At 40.8% G+C, this 25360-nt stretch overlaps 1 protein-coding gene across 2 annotated transcripts in view; it reads right to left on the bottom strand.

The window, feature by feature from the left end:
• The window catches only part of CPEB4 (cytoplasmic polyadenylation element binding protein 4), a 281089-nt gene that overhangs the window by 135097 nt on the left and 120632 nt on the right, over positions 1-25360 (bottom strand). For both annotated transcript variants that reach the window (XM_069244659.1, XM_069244660.1), the window contains exon 3: positions 10819-10869. In XM_069244659.1, coding sequence (XP_069100760.1) covers positions 10819-10869 — 51 coding nt within the window. The remainder of the gene's footprint in view (positions 1-10818; positions 10870-25360) is intronic.

The raw sequence follows: 25360 nt of genomic DNA, 5'->3' as shown, positions 1-25360 counted from the left end.
GGCACCGAGGACAGAATCGGAATGGAGTCTGATCAATGAGGCTTCCACGCGGTCAGCCCGACCCGGCTGAGATGGGCGCGCGCGCCCCGAAGGGCGAATAGAGATGTTTGTTCGACATTACCGAAGTGTCTATCGAAGGTGTAACGCGATCGAAACAATACCGACGAGAAATTAAGCGTTTACGGTTTTCCGAATCCTACTATCGGAGTGAAAGGAAACACATCCAAACCCGATGGGGGAAAAAAAGCAATCTAATGGAGTCGATGCCCATGCGCAATGGTGCCGAAGAGGTGGAGTCACTCGATCCCGTGACTCGAAAACACTTCTTCAAAGAAAAACAACTTGTAACACTCCGAGCCAACACTAGATGGCAGAAGTGTGCACAGCATGTGTATCTGCAGCTACACATGCCATCAAATTATATATATATATATATATATATATATATATATATACACACACATATATATATATATATATATAGAGAGAGAGAGAGAGAGAGAGAGAGAGAGAGAAAGATAGGGTGTCAAGGTTTTCCCTACCACACAACATTTAAATGACTAGTCAACTGTGCAAACATTTCAAAATATATTTTAGTAGTTGTGAAAGCCCTTGTTTATATTTCTGTGTGATGAAAAAAATATTTTAATAGAATGAAAACAAATCAAAATACTTTATGTGTTGATGTGCAAAGGATATGTTTTCTGAAATCCAATTTTCAAAGATTGTTAATACACTATATAGTTTTATCAGTAAAGCTGCAAGTTAGTGGAGAGGTTTTCAGACATTTTTTGGAAAGTTCCTGTGTGTAGATGACAATATGTTACCACATCATGATTTAGTAAAATATTTATTAAAATTGAGTGTTTAAACAAACGGAGAATCACTGATGCCCTGATGGCAAAGTTGTTAGTAAACTAAAAGAAGCCCTAGGTTAGGTGGGCTTGACGTCATGGGTATGTGGGCTAGATTCTTGTGATGCATGCAACAAACATTAGTCTACTTAATCAAGAGAGGTTTTTATTGTACTGCAGAAATGCTGAGATCACATATTTGAAGGTGCAACCATATGTGAGAATGAAGAGAAGGAGACTCTGTAAACTATTTACCTAGAATCACACAATGAGACACGTTTATGGGTCAAGTACATTACAGTTAGGTCAAGTAGATTATTTAAGTTACTCGACCTGAGGTCTAGTAATATTTGTATGATTTTTAAAGCCATGACAAATGAAAAGAGCAAGCCGGCAATTAATGTTAAGTGGCAGGTCAATTCTGCTAGGTATCAGAGACCACTCCTAGGTTTCTTTATAAGATTCTCCCAACAGAAATAATGGGATAAGGAGCTGGCGTACCATAGTATAAGTGCATCAGTGGTTATTAACATATATCAGGCGAAGAAGTGGTGTAAAAGTCTGACTTTACATAAAAAAGGCCCATGACAGAGAGAACACTAGTCGAAGCATGAGAAAACATAATACGAAGGTCACTCTCTTGCTACAGCCACCTATCTCAGAACTGATCCCTTTTTAATCCTGGATGGGGCAGTGTGTTATCCACTTCAGTCATTGGCTAGCTTCATTGTGTGTGAAAGCATTCTGCACTTTCTCAATAAGCACATCCACACATCACATGTATAAATAAATAACTCTGGAGGTGGAACAGAGCACATATAGTCAATTCAGACTTTTCATAAAAAAGACATTTTTTTGTTTCCGTAGTAACTTTGGTGCATTTGACAAATATGTATGAAACTTCCCAAACAATGCTCAGCCAAAAAAAGGGGGTATTGGGGCGTGGTCGGCAAAACATTGATTTCCCATTTAAAATTGCCATAGCAAAGTTTACTCTCTGAAATGGAAAAAAACAGCTGAATAGAGTTAAGCCAATTTTGGAAGGATGGTACAACTTTATTGAGAAAGTGTGCCTTTCATTATTTAGTTTAACCTAATTCAGTAGTTTTTGAAAAATTAGCTTTTAAAAAGGCTAGTAGGTGGGCATGAAGTGGTTATCCAGCAGAAAAAGTCATTGAGGTCTGATCCGTTGATGTCCAGATATGTTCTGATTTATCAATTTAAACGGGATTGGTCAGTCCTGAATGGCTGGCCACAACTTGAACAATATGTTGAAGCTGCCATTACAGGTCTCAGGGACACAGTCTCTGTGCCCTTGAAAGTGAATGAAAAAAACATAAGGAGGCTGGGTGAGTAAATCGTGCCCTCCATGGGCAAGTGGGGGTGGGGTCCAAAAAGGACCCCTTTTGATTTGTTGGCACAAATTGAACATGTTGGGGCAACCATTAAATGACTTAGGGACATGGTCCCAAATGAAATGCATTGTAATGAAAGCCTGTTTTTGAGGGTCACAAAACGGAACACACATAAAGGGTGGTAAAAGAATTTAGTCGATGCAAATTGTTGGTTGCAATACCATACTAATTTTAGGAACTGTGATGTGCTCTAAGGTGATTTTATTCTGTAAAAAAGGCTGATCGTTTGCCACGGTTGGATGAATTGTGTAAGAGAAAATTTCTCTCATGATTTTGACACAGAGGTTACGAAAGGTGCTTTAGAAGATAAAATGAGAACACGTTTACTATAAGCTCACAAATCCTTCCTTCGTTACGTGAGAACTAAGTCTGATATCTTGAGTAAAAGGTGTACATCAACAGCAGCCTATCAGTTGATTTTACAGTGTTCTACACCAGCTTCACCAGTGTTCTAGTGAATAGGTATAGGGGACAGTATGTATTTAGGACAAAAGTGTATAAAATGTGGAATCAAACCAGTAAAGAAATTAGGATTTTTTTGTATTTTCAAACGAAGTAGTTCATTTACAACAAGGACACAATTTCAACAATTTTTTGAAAAAGTTACTCACGATTCACAGAAAAAAATTATGGCGTATTGTGTAAATCATGCACTTCCAACATCAACAGAAGTCTATCAGTGAATTCCCCAGTGGTTTACTGAATCTTAGTCATAGTATTTGAATGAATAGCTAGAGCACTAAAACCTTGATGGCATCAAAGCTGTAAAACTGAGGGCACATCCTACAGAGGATACTGCAGTAGATAAAAATATGGGTGGGAGGGGGTCTTTTTGTCATGGAATTTATGGTCAGTGCTCTAGGAGGAGATGTGACCCAAAGGTCAGACCTGTTGACTTTTAAACAGGGGAAGCAGGTTCAAGTCCTGGCATCTGCTCAACATCCTGTGATGCGAGTAAATCACTTCATCTCCCTTTGCCTAAAAAAATGACCTTGTGCAATGCAATCTGTTGCTCATGTAAAGAACTTTGGGACAAATTTGCGCTTTATAAAACTGAAAAAAGAAAAGAAAATAAGAACACTTTTTTTCAGAGTCCTGAAACATCATCTTTATCCATGTCAGTAAAACATTCAAACAGGCAGAGTCAAACCAGTCACTGTACAGCAGACTGGCAGTTGTCTCCCTAGTGACCAACAATAGCTTCACCAGAGAGTCCTAAAAAAACATAACTACAGCACCACTGAACGCCATTTCCTTGTTTTGGGCCAGTTTAATTTAAAGCCATTCCTGAGGAACAGCCTGACGTAAATGAACACTGACATGTTAATGTAAGTATGAAACCAATAATTAGAACTGTGTGGGGAGGTATGGTTTTCAGTAATTTGAGGCATAATGTATTTTCAAACGAGCAAAAATTATCTAAATAGGGAGGCGTGTAAAACAGTGCAGCATCCCCTTTCCACATTTTTTAACTCACCTTACCCCATCTTCTCAGTCTCTTAACAGCTCCCTAATTTTGAAACTGTAGAAACTTTAGTAGGCAAACTTTGTGCACAGTGGTGGCTGGGCACCCGCACAGGGATACTGGTGGATGACTGGGTGCAGGCCCAGGGTTCAACCTTCAAAAGAACACAGCTAGAAAATGTGTGCAGCAGAGATTAGCCAACAGCTGAGTGTTGGGTGCAAGACCTGGCCTTGAGGCCCAACCCTGCAGCCAACACCCACTGCGTGCATCCTTTTGTCAAGTGCAAAGTAGGTTGTGTGCCAGGTGAGGGTTGGGAACAGGGTATGACAGTGAGGCAAGGCCTTGTGCGCGGAGGTTGGACGTTCTGCAAATTTAGAATATGGTAAACACAAAGTAGTATTTCACTGAAAAAAGGTTAAAATGAATTAACGGCTAGATGTTGAAATGAGGCAAGAACTAATGTTTAAAAAAAAAATTTAAAATACGGCAGTTACAGTTCAGTCAATTAACTATAATTTGCGAACCCAACATGCACGGCTTATGACCTAATACATTACATCATTCATAACGTATTAAATAACTTCGTTCGTGACATAATTTATAAGATTTAAAGAAAACTACTGCTCAAATTACTAAGGAGTACTGCGGTGCCAAGGTAATATGTGAGGCCATAAGCAGAGAATGATGGGGTGCACAATCTATAGTTAATTGACTAAACCGTAAGTGGAGTACTTCAATGTTTTTTAAAAAAAATTAAGATTAGGTCTCGTCTCATTTCAAAAGTAACATTTTAACCTTGTTTAAAGTGTACATATATCCCCTAACAACCCAATACAATAATGTATTAAAAATCAATGGCAAAAACAAGCACTGACAAAGCCAAAAGTCTAGCAGCCAAAGGCAAACCTATTGGCTTTGCCAATGCTGAAAATAACACTATGTTCCCTTGCCGTGAATAAAAGTTTGCTTTCTAGAATCCCCCCTCGTCCAGGGGTAGGTCATAAAGTGTTGAAGTAGAAAATATACAGGCTGCAATGTTGCTGGGCAATTGCTAACAGGATGTGAGGAAAAGCCACATGTTTTGGAGGCAATATTCTTGTGGAGAAAAAGGTAGGGGTAAGATGATGCCCGAGTGGATGTTAGGAAGGGACTGTTCATTGGTACAGTTGTTTTTTGGGAGAGATATTGTGTTAGGTGTGTGTTGAGGGATTTTATTTTAATGAAACGAAAAAGGTTGCTTGTAGTACTAAGATGTTGCCCATAATATCAATATAAACAGTTTCGAGAAGGGTGATAAGGCTAAGATGATGCCTGAGTGGAAGTTAGCAAGGGTGTGACTTGGGACTGCTTTTTGTGGGAAAGATTTCTGTATTGGCTCTTGTTGAGGGATTCATATTGGTAAAAGGATAAAGTGTGCTGATAATACTGAGATGGCGCCCATGATAACAGTTTAAAATGTGCCAAGAAGGAAGATACGGGTTGACATTAGTAGAACTATGTGGGTTGCTATGAATACTGAATGTATATTGCCTGATATTATGATATGAAGGTAGTGCAAATTTCATGGAAGTGATATATGATTGTTCTTTCTTGAGGGGCCTTATGCTAGTGACATTGAAAAGGATAGCAGTACAGGTCAATGTCAAGTAAAGGAAGTGGCGTATTATAGTATTGGAGTTCTATTAAACCAGTGAATTTGTATACAATGTGGGATAATTGTAATGATTAAGGAAGGGGATCATGTGTTTTTCCTTTCGAAAGATTGAATGAGATGCTATACTTCAGAAACTAACTGTTAAGACATGGCATATAATTATACATGTTTGAACAATACATGTAAACAAATGTGAGATGTATGAGTGACTAGTTTATATTCATTTGGTATGTAGTTTTTTTGGAATATATTACTCTTGCATTCATTCATACAATGTTTTTGGTTATCATCAGTATCTAAATGTTTACGAAGGTTCAGAGATTGTAATGGGTGATTGAATTAGATGAAGAGGGGGATTTTAGAGTATTGTCTCCTGTTGGATGCGATGATTTAATTACTCATGTGGGAAGCATTTGTTCTATAGTACCTTTTCTTGGTGATCTACAACCAAATAAAAGATGGGTATAGATGAGTAGGATCAAAGTGTGATTCATTTGGTACCTGGATATATTGGTGATAATTAAGATGAGAACAAATATTAGTATTTGTTATGTGGTTCTCTTATTTTGACCTAACGTATTTCCGCAGGCATAGTTAATGTTTCAATTTGAATAAACAGTGAACTTTGAAAATATGAAGTATGTGTACAAATGACCTAAATTCGTGATCTATTGGTTGGACTACTGCAAAATCTGTAACTAAATCAACATATATGGTGGAAACCACATTGGAACTTGCCTTTTGATTTAATTTTACCTTATATAGACAAATGGGATGAACATTTTGAAATAAACATGTTTTTACACTTTACCTGAAAATGCAAAATTTACATGTGAATAATATTCTGGTAGCATTTTGAGGATTTATAAGTATGTAAACACAGTAAAATATTTTATTAATTACTGTTGGAAATAACAGTAAATGTGGTTATCCGGTCCTCCGTGTGCTGATGATTACATCTGGAATTAGCTTTGATTGATGATACATTAGGATGACAGAAGTGTTGTCAACGTATTATGTAAGGAGGAGTCTAACTCCCACGTATATATTGGCTTTATTGTATAACTCTAAATATGTGTAAAGTGAGAAGGTTTTAATTACGCAATATATGTATTGCACAGTCATGAGGACCCGAATGGGGACGAAACACGTTGGCTGGGCTGTGTTATCTTTTTGTAATGAAGAATATGAAGAGTGATCAATAAAGACGGTTTTTCACAAGTGAAGATTTTTGACCGTACTCTTCGAACATTAACTTAGAATTTTGCTGTTTGAAAATCCCATTAAAAGGATGAACTCAGTATAATACTGCAAAGGATTGTATTAGCTTTGAAAAACTGAAGAGACAGTCTGAGCCTGAGTGCTTCTCTTTCATTTATGCAAATGTATTACCCAAGTATCCATTTATGGAGTTTAGATACCAGCAGCTAATATGTGCCTAATCTGCCATCTGTGCTGCTATGAATTCATCCATCACAAATAATCATGTCACTGCAAAGGGTATGTGATGTGCAATTTACTAATCAGGCTCCACAATTCCAATATACTCAACATGCAAGAGTGAATCAAACTATTTATGCATCAAAGAAACCTCATGCACCTTTAAACCAAGGGACATTAAAGGCTTGGCAGCATTGAGAAGAAACCGAGACAGAAAACAATAAGAAATACTAAGAGAAAAATCTAATGATCTGTTTATCCTGGCTCGTATACCGCAACACTGTCTCACTCTGAAGGTTAAAAGTACCATATTAAACATCCATGAGATTATTTTTTTCTCAAATGTTATTTTTTTTTAAATGATTCAGAACGGTGAAAATACGTCGGTATATTTTGTTCTGAAAACAATCACAAATGACTACTGTGCAAATCCATAATTAAATATTATTGAGACAAAAAGCAAAAGCCCATGAGATTGCACTGGGAGAAGCACATCAACACTTCATAACAATGTGGTTATTATTCCACTCTTTTTAAAATGTGACCTAATTTCATCTAAGCATAAAGTCCAAGTTGGACTCGCTTTAAACAATTTGTTCATCTTGCACTACGGGAGCAGCTCATTCGCGGGTAAGAGTTGTATGTGCATTTACATGATGCAAGGAATGTTTGGCACCGACGAAGTGCTTCAGGAACTCCCATATTTGGTTACATCTCCCTGACCTGACTGCGTTTCCAAAAAATTGAAACCACTTGCAAGAATTCCTTGCCATTTTACCACGCCTAAGGGTGTACGAACTTCCCCATTTGCAAAACGCAAGACTCGGAACAAAATATCTCATAAGAATGTTTTTTGTGAACTATGAGCAAACGCTGCAGAAAATATTGTGAGGTAAAGCACAGGGATATGAAAACATTCATGTAATCCCTTGGGCGCCCCCATCTCTGTATGTTTTGCAGATGTATGGTTTAACGACCCCAAAGAATACCCTGAACATTTTAAATAATTAGCTCCAGGAAATGTTTTTGCACCAAAACTGTACAGTGCCTTGTCTTCCAAAAAAATAATGCTAGCATTTCAATATCTCGTTTGCATCAAGAAAGAAAACATCCCATCACAATGCCATAAGTATCCATAGACAATGAGTGGGGACAACTGGTTACAACCCACACATGTCCCTGCCCCATTGTACGACCTACCTTCTCCTTACATCCCCTGACACTTTTCAGTCCTCGTTTCTCAATGTGAAAAAACCAACGCAAACTACTACCAATTCCCGAGCCATGGACTGTCGTAAATGTTGAAAATTATGGAATCTTGTGAACAAACAGAACCAAAATAAAGCAAGCTACTTTTCCTTATTCTTACATTTGATTTCCTTCTGTTTCGGGTCTGTATAAAGAGATTATCACCAATAAACACCAGTGGTGGCAGCTTAAAGCATTAAGCAAACAGGCGAAGAATGCTGACAGAAAGTTCAAACTCAGGAATGCATCAAGTGAGAGATGCTTACATGATACATGTGCATAGATCACACAGTAGCTCTACAGGCTTATAAAATCCTGCTTGTGTGTCAAGGAAGCACCCAATACTCAGTTGAAGAGAATACAGAACTTTTAAAGATGTACACTGTCTCAACTTGACTGTTTTGTAGCAAACACACAAAATATTGAGCTTGCTTTCAAACATTAGTTATGTGCCATGAAAACAGCAAGTTAACTTCCCTCAAAAACCTAGGAAAAAAACTTTGAGTCCTTATGAAATACCAAAATGAGTGATATATAAACAATCAATGGAAATTAGATGCAGTGGAAAGATTTTGCTAGCACATTTTTACCGTACGTTATAAATAGTGAAGGAATATGATCAAACTGCTACTCTAGAGTAGATCTGGTATCCAGATGTGCAACGTGTCCTTCGCTACCGATATGGACGTCCAGCAGGCTAGATGTTAAAGCTGGAAGGATGGGTGGGTACAAGTATCTCGGAGGTCTAAAAAAAAAAAAAAAAAAAAAAAAAAAAAACTATTTTCTGAAGCATAAAGAACCTGAAGTTAACATGGTCGATTTGTAGAAGTAACAGCTACTTGAAAGGTAGCCTCATGGGGATTCCTGTAAATTAGGAAATATCGATTTAAAGGAATACTTACTTCAAAGCATATTTGCCAGCATGGCCAAAATAATGCTGAGATTGCACCAAGAACCTGGCTTTTTTGTTGCAGGAACGCTACTATGAAAAATCGACCCCACAGTGTAACTTGACCACAGCATCCGACACAGGTAAGGATGGGGCTACTGTTTCAGGTGGCCTTTTACCGATGTGAATAATATTTACCCTAAACTCATCTTCATATTTGAATAATTTATGAACTTTCCAAAGCTAAGTAACTGAATCCGAGTCATCAACGTGCTTCAAACCGTATTTCCTGCGCGTAAGATACTTCACTTTCACAGCCATCTTTCAAAATCTTCTTTCGTTTCACACCTTTCGTTTACCACGTCCTCCAGTCTACCCATCCGCAATTTCTGGTTCCTTTTGTTATGGCATTTTCAGACTCGAGGTCACATTTTCACAGGATGCATTCACAAATATACCACACAAATATTTTTATTCAACAACAGTTGTCCGAGTCATTAATACTATAAAATAAATGTTATATCTCATAGAAATACATAAACAGAATTGAACGAAAAACAAAACCGTTAAGGTACACAGAGAGCTTTGAGCAGCCTCACAGTTTGACACGAAGTATAATTTCTTGTACAAGGAGAATGCTTTAAAACCCTACATGACCCAACCTAAAAGGTGAAAGTAGGCACATACCAGAATCTCATTATTACACAGGGTAAATGTACAAGGCTCCCTCTGGCACGTTAGAGTAATCACAAAAAAGTACACGTTTAGCAGCTAAGGTGTTTACCAGATACTGTGCTCTGGAGCCTCCTTTGACCTAAGATTCCACAAACGGTGCCACATTTTGAGAAACCGTACTATGATGATCCACGGAACGCTTATAAAAAAGTAAACTGGGTTATGCAGCATCTGGAAAATGTTCACAGTCAAAACTTAAAGCAATCAGATGGAAACCAAACTGGTTCATTTTCCCTTTCGGAGTTCAGACTGCAAGATATAAGTTGAGTAATAAATGGATGTCTATCACAGAAACTTCAACGTTTTGTAAAGTGGATTTTCTCAAATGTTGAACTCCTAACGTTTTCTGAATAAAAAGTACTGGAATTTCTAATGTGGTGAATGATTAGGAGAAGAAAATAGCCGTTTTCCAGCTTGGAAAAGGTGTCTAAGTAGTTCATAAAATGAGTCGTTCAATCTGAAAAAAAGCCTGAGGTTTTGAAGCTAAAGTCTTTTACCCAAAGAGAAGCCCATTTTCTCAGAACATCCTTCTTGCTAGTACTTAGACTATTCATTAGGAATCACGCAGTTTCAGTCCTTGGCAACTCCGCTGAGGAAATAAGTGAGTGCGTCATTACTCACAAAATAAATAAAATAAATAAATGAATAAATAAATCAATCAATCAACAGGCGATAAAATGCAATTGGTTCAACAAAGGCCAGTGCTCATACAGCACAAGTAACTGTTGGCATATAATGCTGGGAACCTTAATACTGGACTGACTGGTCACCGCAGTAAAGACAATGGAGCCCTACTGTAAGAAGCAATCACTTTAGGCTGATGGGTGAGGGATCGTCCCAAAGACAACATCTTTCAAAAACGGTAAGAAAGTTCTGTAAAATACTACTAAAGCATATCTAAATCAGAAAATATGCCATATTTACGATCGTCTCACTTTTTGTAGAAGCAGAATAGTCCTAAAATCCAAATCTCATTGAGCAAAATAGTTATTTTTCCACTGCTTGGTCCATAGAAAATAGATTCTGACCCCTTCCTTTCTTCCCCACGACCACCAGCATAGTCAAGATCTGAGACTCAAAGACCCACCCAAATGACTTATGTCAAAAACAGCACCTACCAGTAACTGGAAGAGGGTTATCAGACCCAGGATGGGAGTAGTTTAGGCGACCTAAAAAGAAAAAAAAAAAAAAAAAAGGATTTTAGCAGAAACGCAACCATAGTCTACATTCTCTTGTCTTCTGAAGTTGATGTGAAGTTGCATACAAGTACAAATTAATTTATCAAGACTATGAAGCCCTTAGCACCGAAAATAAAAGCAACTATCTAGTTCGGGAACACTACTTCAAAAAACATCCCTGATATTTTAATAAGAAAAAAAAAAAAAAACAATCAATAGTGGTAGATTAGATGCAATCAGGGATACTGGAAGGTTCTACAATAGAGGACCAACTTACACCAGAGTTGCACAAATGTTGCAGCAAAAGTTATGCAATTTACATCAGCAGGAAACGTACAACGGAAGGCATATTATGTAATTAAAACAAATTCCGTAAGATCGGCTGGTTATTTTGACACTATAACACATCTATCAAAAAAGTGATCACATGCTATCGAAAATGTACAGGGTTTGTAGGAAAGAACATAACATATTCTGGAAATCCTTTTCAAAAGTCTACTCCCAGCCAATTAATGATTTTCTGTAGCATAGAATGAGAGGAAGCCCTTTTTATTAACACTGCACTTTCTACCTCCCTCAGTAAAATCGCTGAGAGGTGCACTCAGCAGCAAACACGTCCAAATGCACACACCTTTTTTTATTTTATTTAAAAAAAAGTTTGTATCGATCTTTTATTCAGCACTTCACAGTACTTAGCCTGTGTTGGTATCATAACACTTATAAAAGCTGCCTTTCCATTAAGAAACTTGTCTGCTGAACGGTATTGTACATTTGATATTATTTCGGTATCTCACTGACGTTAGAATTTAAGATCAACACAACTGAGGAAGGGTGAGAGGACGAAATTCCTTGTCCTACCTCCCAATGTCTAAACCACTCTCACATAAAGGACAAGAAATAATGGTACAAGTACCCTACCCAAGCAGAGTAGACTACTACCACACGTACGAAACAGCTCAGCAGTTACAAAAATTCCCACAACCATTACTCGTGGACAGGGTTAAAAATAGATTAATGATGGCGATATTAGGAAACAATTATCTATTCACACCAAATCTCTGCGCTCAAGTCGTCAACATGTTTCAGCCGGCTTTCGTCAGGACCCTGGATCCCCTATTAATTTGGTCCCCTACCTGTTGTAATCTGGACTTAAAACAACATGAATACTCAAGCTCACCTGTCCCTTATCCGTACACAGACCCTGAATTATCAAGTTTATTTCATATCTCAAACTGGGGCCAGGAGGGAGCACCTCCCTGTAGTCAAACACTAATCAAGGGACCAGTACCTCTTTTCTACCACTTTTGTGCCCTATTGACACTTTTGTGGTAAAAAAGAGGCACCAGCAGTTCGGGCTGGACTGGAACAGGGGGAACAGGGTCAAGACTGATTTGCATATGGCTGGGTCCAAACTGGAATGGCATGGTGAGCAAAAAAAACTGATGGATTAAACTCATATCTGTGACTGAATGTTTGATTTGGACCACATTCCGTCCATCAACTGTTCTTTTGCATTTGTCGCCCCAAATGGAAAAGGTATGCCCAGACATGGGTCCTGTGCTCACTATGCCACCAGATTCAAGCTACCCTGGCTGAAGAGAGGTGATACCCCGAAACCGGTCCAAGGATTCTGGTTTCTGGTCCAGGGAGGACCTGGCTTGCAGTTCAGGCTGGACTGTTCCCATGGGGAGCATGGTCAAGACTGATTTGCATATGACTGGGTCCAAACTGGAATGGCATGGTGAGCACAAAAACTGATAGATTAAACCCAGATCTGTGACTGAGGGTGAATGTTTGATTTTGTCTACATTTCGTCCATCAACTGTTCTTTTTGCACAATTTTAAGAAAGAAGATTTTTGCAACAGGAAACAGTGCAGCATCAATTCTTTATTATATCAGGACACACCCAATCTCATACACTTGGGTAAACCTATTTAAGACACCGTTGGGTCATTACACTGAGAGCACAGACAGGCGTGGGAATGAGGAAAGACTATTTAGAGATTTTGCTGCTTGCACTTTAGTAGACTTCAGTGAGCACTAAAGTTGTAAAGGTGCACACTTTGTTAAAACTTAAGTGAGAATGTCACAACCTTGAAGTATGAATCAATTAAAGTTACTTCCTTCTCTACGGTCACGTGTCGATGGCAGGAAATAATAAAGAAATTCAATGTTTTCAAAATACACCTGAAAGCTGTAAACTATACAATGAGAATTTCAATAGGCGTTCAAGACAGAAGACAATGGGTCAGTAGTGTGTGCAATGACTGTACAACAGAAGTCATGTCAGATGTTCAGACACAAGCAGCCCTGACGACCTTAGTGGCTGCTTCTAAATGCATCAAAGACCATTGTCACATGCCGTAAAGGCAAAAAAAAGTCAATATCCCGTTCAATAATGAGTCGAAGACAAGGAACTACTGTCTGCAGTTCTACGTTCAGTGACAAGAAAGGGAGCGATGCACAACTGAAGGAATTAGTGAAGGTACTTTGGAGAGTGAGTGCTGCTTCGAACGACATTTGTGGTAGATCAGTACAATAACACGCATGTTCAGTACCTTCATGTTTAAGGAATCCGATGCAAACCATTAATAATTTGCAGATAGTTTGAATAGGAGGTGACCCATAAGGTATTCTTTTTATAAACGGAAATGTACGCTTTTTAAATGTGATTAGAACGTGAAAAGGGATTCTTCCGCAGGGACTGAAAATAAACACAAACTAGCCTCTGGTTCAATCGTCCTTTGGTTAAAGGAGCAACATTTAACAATTTTGCAGTGTCAGAAAGCACAGTTTTCAAGCTGTGACCCACCACATGCATTTCAATGTAAACTAAAAGGAGCATCAGCAGTTTGCTGTGAGTGGAACCAAATTAAAACATTTGAACAATACACTCCAAGAGCATTGCTATTCACAATCTCTCAGAAGATGTATTTAGGGTCAAAGTAATGTACTGCACGTGGACATCTAAAAGCACAGCTTTCTTGATGGGAAACATTTTGGGACAAAACTGAAATCTGTTGAGATTGACAAATGGCTCTCAATCAGGGACATACATTTGGTCACCTGCTTTTTCCAGCAAATAGTTTTTACACTGGGGGCCATAGAACCAATAAATCAGAGTTCTAATACCTACCGTAAGGCTCATAAAAAATTATGCAACTCTAGAGATCATTGCAACTCCAAGAGACAGGATTATTATTGTGTCCACTCAACTTTCAATACTTTATGCAAATATTTTATAGAACACTTATCAGTGCTCCATGTAAACCCCATAAATGCTGGGAGTATCATCAAACAACATTTGCATTGAAATGAAAAAGTCAACACTGTATGGTAACAAAGCTTGTATGTAGATAAAAAGTGGTATGAAATATGAAGATATAACAAGTAAATGAAAGTAAAAATGTATTAAAAATAAATAAATGCCAATCACAAGACTCTCCTAGTATGAGTCCATAGAGTATTGGGGACAGGGTCTACCAATGTGAATTATGTCACATCAATTCATCTCCCGCGAGCTCTGCTCAAAGTGGAAGAACCTAGTGGTCCTTACTCTTTAGTCACCGTCAATTTAGGGAAAAAAAACGTAAAACGCAGCTTCTTTCCTACCTCATCCTATTGGTCTCAGCGGGGGAATGATGAATATTAGTCTACAGCTTTAGGATCCACAAGGCAGTCAGGTAGCTAACAAAGGTGATTTACTATTACTACTATAATTTACCAGTCTTAAATGCAAGGCATTGGACAGTTGCATTTACAATTCAGCATAATGACTGTGAAATGGAGAAAGAAATGTTACTTTAACTTGGGTTGCCTACCACCCAGGCTCCTAAAAAACATCTGGCCATAAAATCTAGGAGGATTAATAAATAATTCATCAACTCCCTACTCATCCACCAATATGCCCACTGATGTTTGAGAAAGTTTTTGAGTTGTCCATGCGTGGTGTTGCAATTCGTTAAAAACAAGCTCCATATATAAAATGATTTAAAATCCAGTATTTGTACCAAACTTAGTAGGCATTCATGTCGCAAGTGGTAACAGGGTGGGAAAACATAAAATATTCTGGAAATGCCACTAGAGAAGAATGGAGCACGCACCAATGCTATAACAGCAGCAGGGACTGAGGGAGCACTCCAGTCACAAGACATCTGGATACCGCAATGTGGAACGAAGGATGAGACAAGTGGGTTGAGGATACTAATGTGCCAAGACAACGAGGCAGTGAAGCCAGTTACGTGTTGAACAGGCTTGTCGGTGGTGTCAGAACGTATCTTAAAGTACTCAGGACACTTAGCCCTTATGCCCAAAAACACAACTGTGATATAGCACGTGATTGGAACTTTAAGATCTGTGGGTCTCTTTTTAACCTAGGTATATTTCATGAATGTACTCCTGTAATCAGTTCATGTGTGTTGTGAATTAAAAAAAAAGACACAGCTTTTTCATACACAAAAGATGTCAGAAGATGGGCAATGAATGGGCACTTCCATGAGAGAGGAGGAGGGTATATATGTAAAGCATGTATATATGTAATAGTCATGAAGTTGACAAAGGGACAGGAGGCAATGAGGAATTATGAAAATAAAGGAAAACAAATATGACGCGAGCGAAAGGAGGCAGTATGCTGTGGGCTGGAGAGGCACGTGTGTTTGGAACATTACGTCCATGTCTATCTGGTCAGACTCCCCTTGGCGACAATGTTAATTTTTGGACTAATTTGTACTGTGGAAAGCGGTTTATGTATTCTTTTTTCACAGGCACAGTACGAGTCCTGAAGATGATCCAATGCTCAAAGGTTTGAAATGCTGTATTTCATTATGTCAGCCTGTTAAGCCTGAGTTACTGGACAGGCCAATTGCGCTTTTGTATATATGATTTTTCGAATTTTTGTATATCTGCATGACATACTTTGCTGATCCAATCCAATGTGACCCCTGTAGGAAAGTGCCTGATATTGATGCTGAGTTGACAGTGTGCTGGGATCCTGCTAACCAGGCCCCAGCAACAGAGTTCTTTCCCAAAACGGTATCACTGTTTCCATAATTGGCACACCCCAGACACACAGTTAGGTTCCTTGTAAAAGGTACCCCTACTAGGGCTGCATCATGTATTATGCCACCCTGGGGTGCCCCTCACCAAGCACATACTCACTGCCCTTGCAGCTTGTGTGTGCTGGTGGGGAGAAAAAGACAGTCGACATGGCACCCCTCTCAGCCCACAAACCACAGCCTGTGGCATAGGCAAGTCACCCCTCTAGCAGGCCTTACAGTCCTAAGACAGGGTGCATATACCACAGGTGAGGGCATAGTTGCATGAACAATATGCCCCTGCAGTGTCTAAGTCCATTCTTAGACATTGTAAGTGCAGTGTGGCCATTCTGAGTATATGGGCTGGGAGTTTGTCATTACGAACTCCATAGCTCCATAATGGTTTCACTGAAGTCTGGGAAGTTTGGTATCAAACGTCTCAGCACAATCAACCCACACCGATGCCAGGGTTGGTTTTATTGCATCTTAGAGATGCCCCTTGTATTTTAGCCAAACGTCTAGTGTAGGACTAACCGGACTATGCCAGCCTGCCACTTTCAGAAGAGTTTCTAACCACATGGATTGAGAGCCTTTGTGTTCTTTGTGGCCAGAAACAAAGCCTGCACTGGGTGAAGGTGCTTCACACCTTCCCCCTGCAGAAACTGTAACACCTGGCAGTGAGCCTCAAAAGCACAGGCTTCTTGTTACAGTGCCCCAGAGCACTCCAGCTAGTGGAGATGCCCACCCCCAGACAAATCCCCACTTCTGGTGGCAAGTCCTTTGGGAAAATTAGGGAAACAAGGCGTGACTACTTCAGCTGGACCACCTCTACGGTATACAGAGCTGAAGTGACCCCAGTATTTGCAAACTTCTCCATCTTGGTTTGGAGGACAGGGATCAATGGGGTTAGGTCTGTGTCCCCCTCCCCAAAGGGAGTGAACACCGGAAGGGTGTAGTCACTCTCAAGGACAGTAGCCATGGGCTACTGCCCTTTGACCCCTTTAACGCCCCCTAAATCCAGAACTTAAGGGCTCCCTGAACCTAGCTCATCAGATTCCTGGCGACCTTAAGAAGATGACAAGAAGAAAGAAGGACTGCTAAGCTCACCCCAGCAGAGAAGACTGAAGACACCAACTGCCTTGGTCCTCACCCCTGCAGGCCTGTCTACAGCTTCTGAAGCCCTGTTACAAAAAGGCGACGAATCGTGCAGGACCAGCGCCCTCTTTAAAACCTCAAGAGGACTGCCTGCACCCCAAGAGGACCAAGATCTCCTGTGGACAGTGGCCCTTTCCGAAAGAAACTCTAGAAACACCCTGGAGTGAGTCCTGCCCACTCTGCATCCCACGCCCACAGCCCGTGTCCAGGTGGCGCAACTGACTAGAGCTGGTCCCCAGGTGATCCTGTCCTAGTGTCCATCCTGGGTTGACCGCTCCTGTCCAAAATGACAATGCCTGCAGCCTAAATCTGGAGGACCCCCTGATCACGAGAGAACCGGACGAAGATTCCCGTCCCCAAAAGGCAGCCCCCTGGCCTTGGGGAATCCGGTCTCCGGTGCAGCAACGTTCAGCAGGCCTCTCTCCTCCTCGTCCAGCCTGTGGTTTTCCTAAACTGATCTCCTGGACCCCAGCCTGCAGCCTAGTAGTGACCCCCGGGCTCCCCCTATAGGAAAGCGTTGAGAGCCCAAAGCTGTGTTTGCACCTGGCTGCCCTAGCACCACTGAGGGTGTGTGTTTGGAGCTGACTTGTGCCCCCCCCCCCCCGGTGCTCCTCTAAATCCCCAAGGTCTGCCCTCCGAAGATGCAGGTACTTACCTGCAAGCAGGTCTGATTCCAAGTGCCCCCGATCTCCATAGGCATCCAGGTTAAATCAACCTCTTCTATGAGCTCTGCATCTGACCAGCCTGTGTTGCTGGTGGTGGGTGTTTGGGGTTAACTTGAACCCCAACCTGTGGATGTCCTAACCCCCCGGAGACTGGAACTGTAAAGTCTTATAACTATCTCAAAACCTTACTAACATTTCTTCCTCCCAGAACTGTTTCTGAAATTTGCACTGTCAACTTTTAAAACACATTATTGCTATTTACTTGAGAAGTATTTAAATTACCAAACTGAAACAAAGTGGTATTGATGCATATGTTGGATACTTACTTACAAATGTACTTACCTGCAACTTGAATCTTGTGGTTCTAGAAATAAAGTAACATAATATATTTTTGCTATATAAAAACAATTGGTCTGGAGTTAGTCATTGAGTGTGTGTTTCATTTATTGCCTGTGAGTGTACAACAAATGCTTTGCATTGCCCTCTGTTAAGCCTAACTGCTCGACCACACTACCACAAAAGAGAGCATTAGTGTTAGCTACTTTAGCCTTTAAGCCTCTGGGGAACCGCCGGACTCTGTGCTCATTTTGATATAATATATACTGAGCCAGCTTCTACACCCCCTACGTGTTTATTTTCTACTTGGCTTTTAATAAATATGTACTTAATAAATTTTACATTTCTACATAGATTTCACTGGAACTCAATGTTAATATTGTGATTCACATGAGTAATGAGGGACCCTTGTTCCCTGAAAGACAAGTTTTCAAGCGTCACAAAACAGATCAGCTGGCACAAGAGAGCAACACCAAGATAAAAAATAAATTAAAAGAAAAGAGAATCTGTGAAGCTGAAACCATGGAACTCAAATGTTTTCTTCTGGACACCGTTTACTGATTAAAATGAAGCCAACAAACCGACCAGAAAACATTACTGGCTGGAGAACATAGATCATTCAGAATCTACACAGCACACAACGGGATAATTCACCGTGCACTGTTGTCGTTGCTCCAGTCTCAGACACAGTACAAATAAATGCATCACGCTCTAGGTAATTAAATAGATGAAAATTAGGTACTGATTATCGCCACAAAACCAATCTAGTTTTAGGATGCACATACTTGTTTGGAGGTGGAGGAGACATAAAACAGGTTTATATATTTACCAACACGTATTCATTGTGGATTTGCAAAAGGAAAGTCAAGAGTATTATCGCAAATGTACTAAATTACATAAACTAACGCGACAAAGGAGGAAACAAATTAACGGTGTACCGAAGACAGAAAGGAAGCCAGGGTGAAAGGATATGACAGATTCGGGGGAACTGAATCATGGAAGAACGCCAGGCTGATGCACTTGAAAAACGAAGCAAACAGAAAAATCTTTGCTAAAATAAACACTGAACTGAACACTTACTATGCCACGTACAGACTCTGAAGATATTTAACACTGGTTTCCTCTTGCAAGCTTCTTTCAGAAAATGTACAAATACTTTAAATGTGCTACATGCTGATTGCTAGTGTCTCAAAGTGGAGCCAAGAGGTCTCGCCTTTACAAGGTATTTGCCAACCTTTTGGCTTTGCCAGTGCTTGTTGTGAATGGTGAACAGCATCAGCAAAAAAAGAAACAAGCATTTGCAATTGAATCGGTCTCATTTGCTAGAGTTCGAGCTACTGGCACTGTAAATGACAATGTTTATACCCAAGTATTTTGGTTTGGAATGGAGTGGATGTATGTGGTGTTGTGTGGAATTATGTGGGTTATGTTGCATTATGTTATGCTATGCTATGTTGTCTTTTGTTATGCTATGTTGGGTTATGTTAAGCTATGCTATCTAATACTATGCTATGTTGGGTTATGTTAAGCTATGCTATCTAATACTATGCTATGTTATATTATGCTATGTTATATTATGCTATGTTGTGTTATGGTATGCTGTGTTATGCTAGGATAGGCTATGTTGTGTTATGCTTTGATAGGCTATGTTGTGTTTTGTTGTGTTATGCTTTGATAGGCTATGTTGTGTTTTGTTGTGTTATGCTTTGATAGGCTATGTTGTGTTATGCTATGTTGTCTTATGTTGTGTTATGCTTTGACAAGCTACGTTGTGCTATGTTGTGTTATGTTATGTAGTGTTATGTTAAATCTGGTGTTATATTGTGTTATGTTATATTGAGCTATGTTATGTTATGCAATATTTTGTTATGCTATACTATGTGTTATGTTATATTGTGTTATGTTATACTGTGCTATGTTGTGTTATGCTGTGTTATGCTATATTGTGGTATGCTATGTTATTGTGTTGTCATGCTAGGCTATGTTGTATTATGTTGTGTTATGCTATGCTGTGTTGTGTTATAGTGTCATGTTATGCTAAGTTGTGCTATGATGTGTTATGTTATGCTATGTGTTATTTTATGTTAGGCTGTATTTTGGTATGCCATGTGGTGTTATCTCATGTTATGCTCTGTTATGCTATGCTATGTAGTGTTATGTTATGCTTTTATATTGTGTCATGTTATGCTGTGCCAGCTGAAGGGACAGGAAACTCAATCTGCCAAGCTAGGACGGAATACACACTAGGCAGACAGGTCGCAGGCACTTTATTTTGTTTATTTTGTCAACCTCTATTACGTGCTCGAGGCCCTCCAAGGGTGGCATACAAGGGGCGCAACTGCATAAACGAGACCCCCAAAGGCAGTATACAAAGGGCGCATCAGCAAAAAAAAATATCCCTTATAAAGAGGATTTTCTTATTTTCACGAGGGTGGAACGGAAGTTAAGTGTATTGTATCCGTACAAAATATTCTGAAAAAACTGGTAATATTTATACAAGTTCACGCTGTTGTGCCTGTTTGCACTGTGACCGCCATGCAGGGAGAAGCCAAGAGACAAAGGAAAAAAAAATGTTCACCCACCCTGGGTGAAGTATATCAGCAATCGTGCAATTATCCATGTAATAGGGGCAGCCTGGAAGGCTTGACAAAAACAGCCTCAAGGTGGGACAAACAAAGAATTTATCAATGACATCAAGTGAGTTCTGAAAGGCAAGCCCAGGAACGAGTGAAAGTGATAGGCGTGAAATGGGTGTGGTAAAAAGTCCACAATACTAACAACGGGTCAAAGCGCTTGGGCACTCGACCTAAAAAGGAGTCAAGGGAGCAGGCCCTGTCACAATGAAGTAAATGTCCATGCGCATCACCACACACACAAAAACAATTTATCATTCCAACAATCAAATATGTCCTGCTGAGGTCTTCAGCTACAGAAACCACTAAATGGGTTTCATAAACCAATCATGCTAGTAAGGTTCTGGAATTCATATGGACCACAGCTAAAAGCGAGCCATATAGTGGGCATCTTTCAGTACAAATTTTAAAGGCCATTGGCTAACAGTTCAACAGTGACTTGAAGGGCAATTCAGATTGTCACTGGGTACATCATGAAAACTGGCATGACAATTTACCTGAGGGAAGTAGCTTATTCAGCTTTAACTTCACTCACTTACTTATATGAAAACAAATGTGATTTTGTTTTTAACCCGTTCGGTGCCACGGACGAGCTGGTCCTGCCCTCAGCTGCAGCGCTGAGGGCGAGACCAGCTTGTCCTGCACCTGGCCCACGGGGAGAGCGATAGCACCCCGCGTGGTCCTCCCACTCCCTCCCTGGGCAGGGATGGAAGGGGAATTGCTTCCCCTGCTTCCCCTGCCAACCCTGACCTCTCCCTCAGCGACATCTGATGACGTCAGTGCGCATCAGTGGTCGCCCCCTGGAAGAGAAATGAAAGCATTTTTCATCCTTTCGCAGGTGAGAGTGGGCAGACAGACATGAAAGGAAAGGCCTTTCCTTTCATGTCTTTCTTAGCATTTCTGCAGCCCGATCAAAAAGCGATCGGGCTGCAGAAATGCCCACTAGACCCCAGGGAGTATTTATTTATTTTTTAAATAAATTATGAAGGGATGCGACCCCTTGGGCAAGGGTCGCCTTCCTGGGGGGGCAATTATTTATAAACCTCTTCTGCCTATTTAATTAGGCCGATCTCTCCCTTGGGGGGTGGGGGGGGGGGGGGGGGAGATTGGGGGGACAGAAACCCCTAGACACCAGGGCATTTTTTTTTTTTTACTCAATTACACGTGGGGAGCAACCCCTTAGTCAAGGTTTGCTCCCCTGGGGGACAATTATATTTTAGGCCATTTCTGCAAATCGGCCTATTTTCCTTAGGCCAATCTGCCCCCAATGGCACTAGGGATTTTCTTTTTGCGCCAATTTCAAGCAAGGGGAGTGACCCCTTAGGCAAGGATCGCTTCCCCTATGGGGCAAATGTATTCTAGGCCATTTCTGTCCCCCTTGGGGGCAGATCGGCCTATTTCTATGAGGCCAATCTGCCCCCGGGGGGCGGCAGAAACCACTTAGGCACAAGGGATTGGTGTGTGTGTGTGTTTTGTTTTGTTTTGGGGGGGGAAGGGGAGGACAGCCCCTTGGGCAAGGGTCGCTCCCCATGGGGCACATTACTGTTAGCCATTTCTGCCCCGTTCCACCTTGGGGGCAGATCGGCCTATTTTTGAAAGGCTCATCTGCCCCCAAGGGGGGCAAAAAGCCCACTAGGGAAGAACTTAAAAAAAAAAAAAAAAAAAAAAGAAAGAAAAGAAAGAGGATGGGGGTATGGCAATATCCCCACCCCAAAAAAATGCGGGGTAAAGTTATTCTGCCCACCGGTGGGCAGATGGGGCAATTACCTCCGATCCACTCCCCAGGGAGGGGCAGAAAGCCTACCAGATGCCAGGGAATTAAAACAAAAAACAAAAATTGTGGGGTGGTGGCTACCAACCGGTATGGGCATGGGCAGACCCCTCCCCCAACTGAAGGGGGGGAGGGGGTGAGGGGGTAACAGTCTTTCAGCTCCCCCTCTCACTAAAAGATATTATCCCAAGGGCAAGCAAGAGGACATTTGATTATTTGAGTTTTGATTTTACATTTGGCCAATGAGAGCTTGGCTAACTCTCAAAATTGTCCCACTTGCAATGGTGAGGGCTGCACTTTTTGGACTTTGGGACGCTGCCATGTAGAAAAATCTATGAGACCTAGACACATCTGAAAGTTAAACATCTGGGTGAGTCGAGTGTGGTATGCTTCACATGCACCCTGTACCATTTTCTTACCCACAATGCCCCATATTTTTGTGATGGAACCTTCTGGAATCTGGAGGAATCCACAAAATTCCTACCACCCAGCATTGTTGCATCTATACCAATAAAAATTCTGCCCCACTTGTCAACCTAAAAACATTTTTATTCAAACTGCCATGTTGGACCCGCTTTGGTTCTCCCTCAATTTCGACATGGTTTTGGCTCTTCCCTGTCACAGGCACTTGGCCCACCTACACAAGTGAGGTATCATTTTTATCAGGAGACTGCGGGGAATGATGGGTGGTAGGAAATTGATGGCGGTGTGGTTATCCCACACAGAAATGTGGGAAACATGTGATTTTAGCTAAATTTGAGGTTTGCTGAGGATTCTGGGTAAGGAAACACTGGGGGATCCACGCAAGTCACACCTCCCTGGACTCCCTCGGGTGTCTAGTTTTCAGAAATGTCTAGGTTTGGTAGGTTTCCCTAGATGGCTGCTGAGCCCAGGACAAAAACGCAGGTGCCCTGCCGCAAAAACAAGTAGTTTTGTATTTGATAATTTTGATGTGCCCACGTAGTGTTTTGGTGCATTTCCTGTCGCAGGCACTAGGCCTACCCACACAAGTGAGATACCATTTTTAAAACGAGAGATGTGGGGAAATGCTGGGTAGAAGGAAGTTTGTGGCTCCCCTCAGATTCCAGAAATTTGCAGCACCTAAATGTGAGGAAAAGGTGTTTTTTTTGGACAAATTTAGAGGTTTGCTAAGGTTTCTGGATAACAGAATCTGGTGAGAGCGCCACAAGTTACCCCATCGTGGGTTCCCCCTAGGTGACTAGTTTTAAGAAATGTCCAGGCTTGATAGGTTCCCATAGGTGCCGGAGGAGCTAGAGGCCAAAACCCACAGCTAGGCACTTTACAAAAAACAGGTCTGTTTACTTTGGAAAAATGTGCTGTGTCCATGTTGTGTTTTGGGGCATTTCCTGTCTGGGGCACCAGGCCTGCCCACACAAGTGAGGTATCATTTTTATCAGGAGACTTGGGGGAATGCTGGGTGGAAGGAAATTTGTGGCTCCTCTCAGATTCCAGATCATTCTATCACCGAAATGTGAGGAAAAAGTGTTTTTTGCCAAATTTTGAGGTTTGCAAAGGATTCTGGGTAACAGAACCTGGTGAGAGTGCCACAAGTCACCCCATCCTGGGTTCCCCTAGATGTCTAGTTTTCAAAAAGGTTTGGTAGGTTTTCGCAGGGGCCAGCTGAGCTAGAGATCAAAATCCACAGCGAGGCACTTTCCAAAAAAAACACATCAGATTTCAATGTAAAAATGTGATGTGTCCATGTTGCGTTTCCTGTCGCTGCATTAGGCCTACCCAGACAAGTGAGGTACAATTTTTATCCGGAGACTTGGAGGAACACAGAATAGAAATAAAGTGTTATTGCTGCTTGTCTTTCTCTATATTTTTTCCTTCCAAATGTAAGACAGTACGTAAAAATTACATCTATTTGCAAAATGCCCTGTAATTCACATGCTAGTATCGGGACCCCGGAATTCAGAGATGTGCAAATAACCACTGCTTCTTCACACCTTATCTTGTGTCCATTTTGGAAATACAAACATTTCCTTGATACCTATTTTTCACTCTTTAAATTTCACCAAATGAACTGCTGTATACCAGGGATAAAATGAAAACCCATTGGAAGGTGCAACTCCTTTATGGGCTTGGGGTACCTAGGGTTCTTGATGAACCTACAAGCCCTATATATCCCAGCAACCAGAAGAGTCCAGCAGACGTAAAGGTATATTGCTTTCAAAAATCTGCCTAGCTGGAAAAAGTTATAAAAGAAAACGTGGACAGAAATGGCTCTTTTTTTTCACCTCAATTTCAATATTTTTTTATTTTTGCTGTTACTTTCTGTAGGGAAACCTTGAAGGATCTACGCAAAAGACTCCTTGCTGAGTTCAGAATTTTGTCTACTTTATAGAAATGTTTAGCTGTCCAGGATCTAGCATTGGTTTCACACCCATTTCTGTCACTAACTGGAACGAGGCTGACAGCACAAAAAATAGTAAAAATGGGGTATGTCACAGTAAAATGCCAAAATGGTGTTGAAAAATGTGTTTTTCTGATTCACATCTGCCTGTTCCTGAAAGCTGGGAAGATGGTCATTTTAGCGCCACAAACCCTGTGTTACCATTTTCAGGGGAAAGAAAAAAGCTTTCTTCTGCAGCCCTTTTTTTCCCATTTGATTTTAAAAAACGAAATTGTATCTGTATTTTGGCTAATTTCTTGGTCTCCTCGGGGGTACCCACAAACTCGGGGTACCTCTAGAATCCCTGGGATATTAGAAAAAAGGGTGCAAATTTGGCGTGGGTAGTTTATGTGGACAAAAAGTTGTGATGGCCTAAGTGCGAACTGCCCCAAATAGCCAAAAAAGGCTCGGCACCTAAGGGATAAAGGCCTGGCAGCAAAGGGGTCAATACTGGTGTTTAGCCTGTTGTGAA

The sequence above is a fragment of the Pleurodeles waltl genome, chromosome 7 (genome assembly GCF_031143425.1).
Source record: "Pleurodeles waltl isolate 20211129_DDA chromosome 7, aPleWal1.hap1.20221129, whole genome shotgun sequence".
In the NCBI taxonomy this organism is placed as follows: Eukaryota; Metazoa; Chordata; class Amphibia; order Caudata; family Salamandridae; genus Pleurodeles; species Pleurodeles waltl.
The sequence above is the reverse complement of the archived record's forward strand: the minus strand, read 5'-3'. Positions and strand labels throughout refer to the sequence as shown.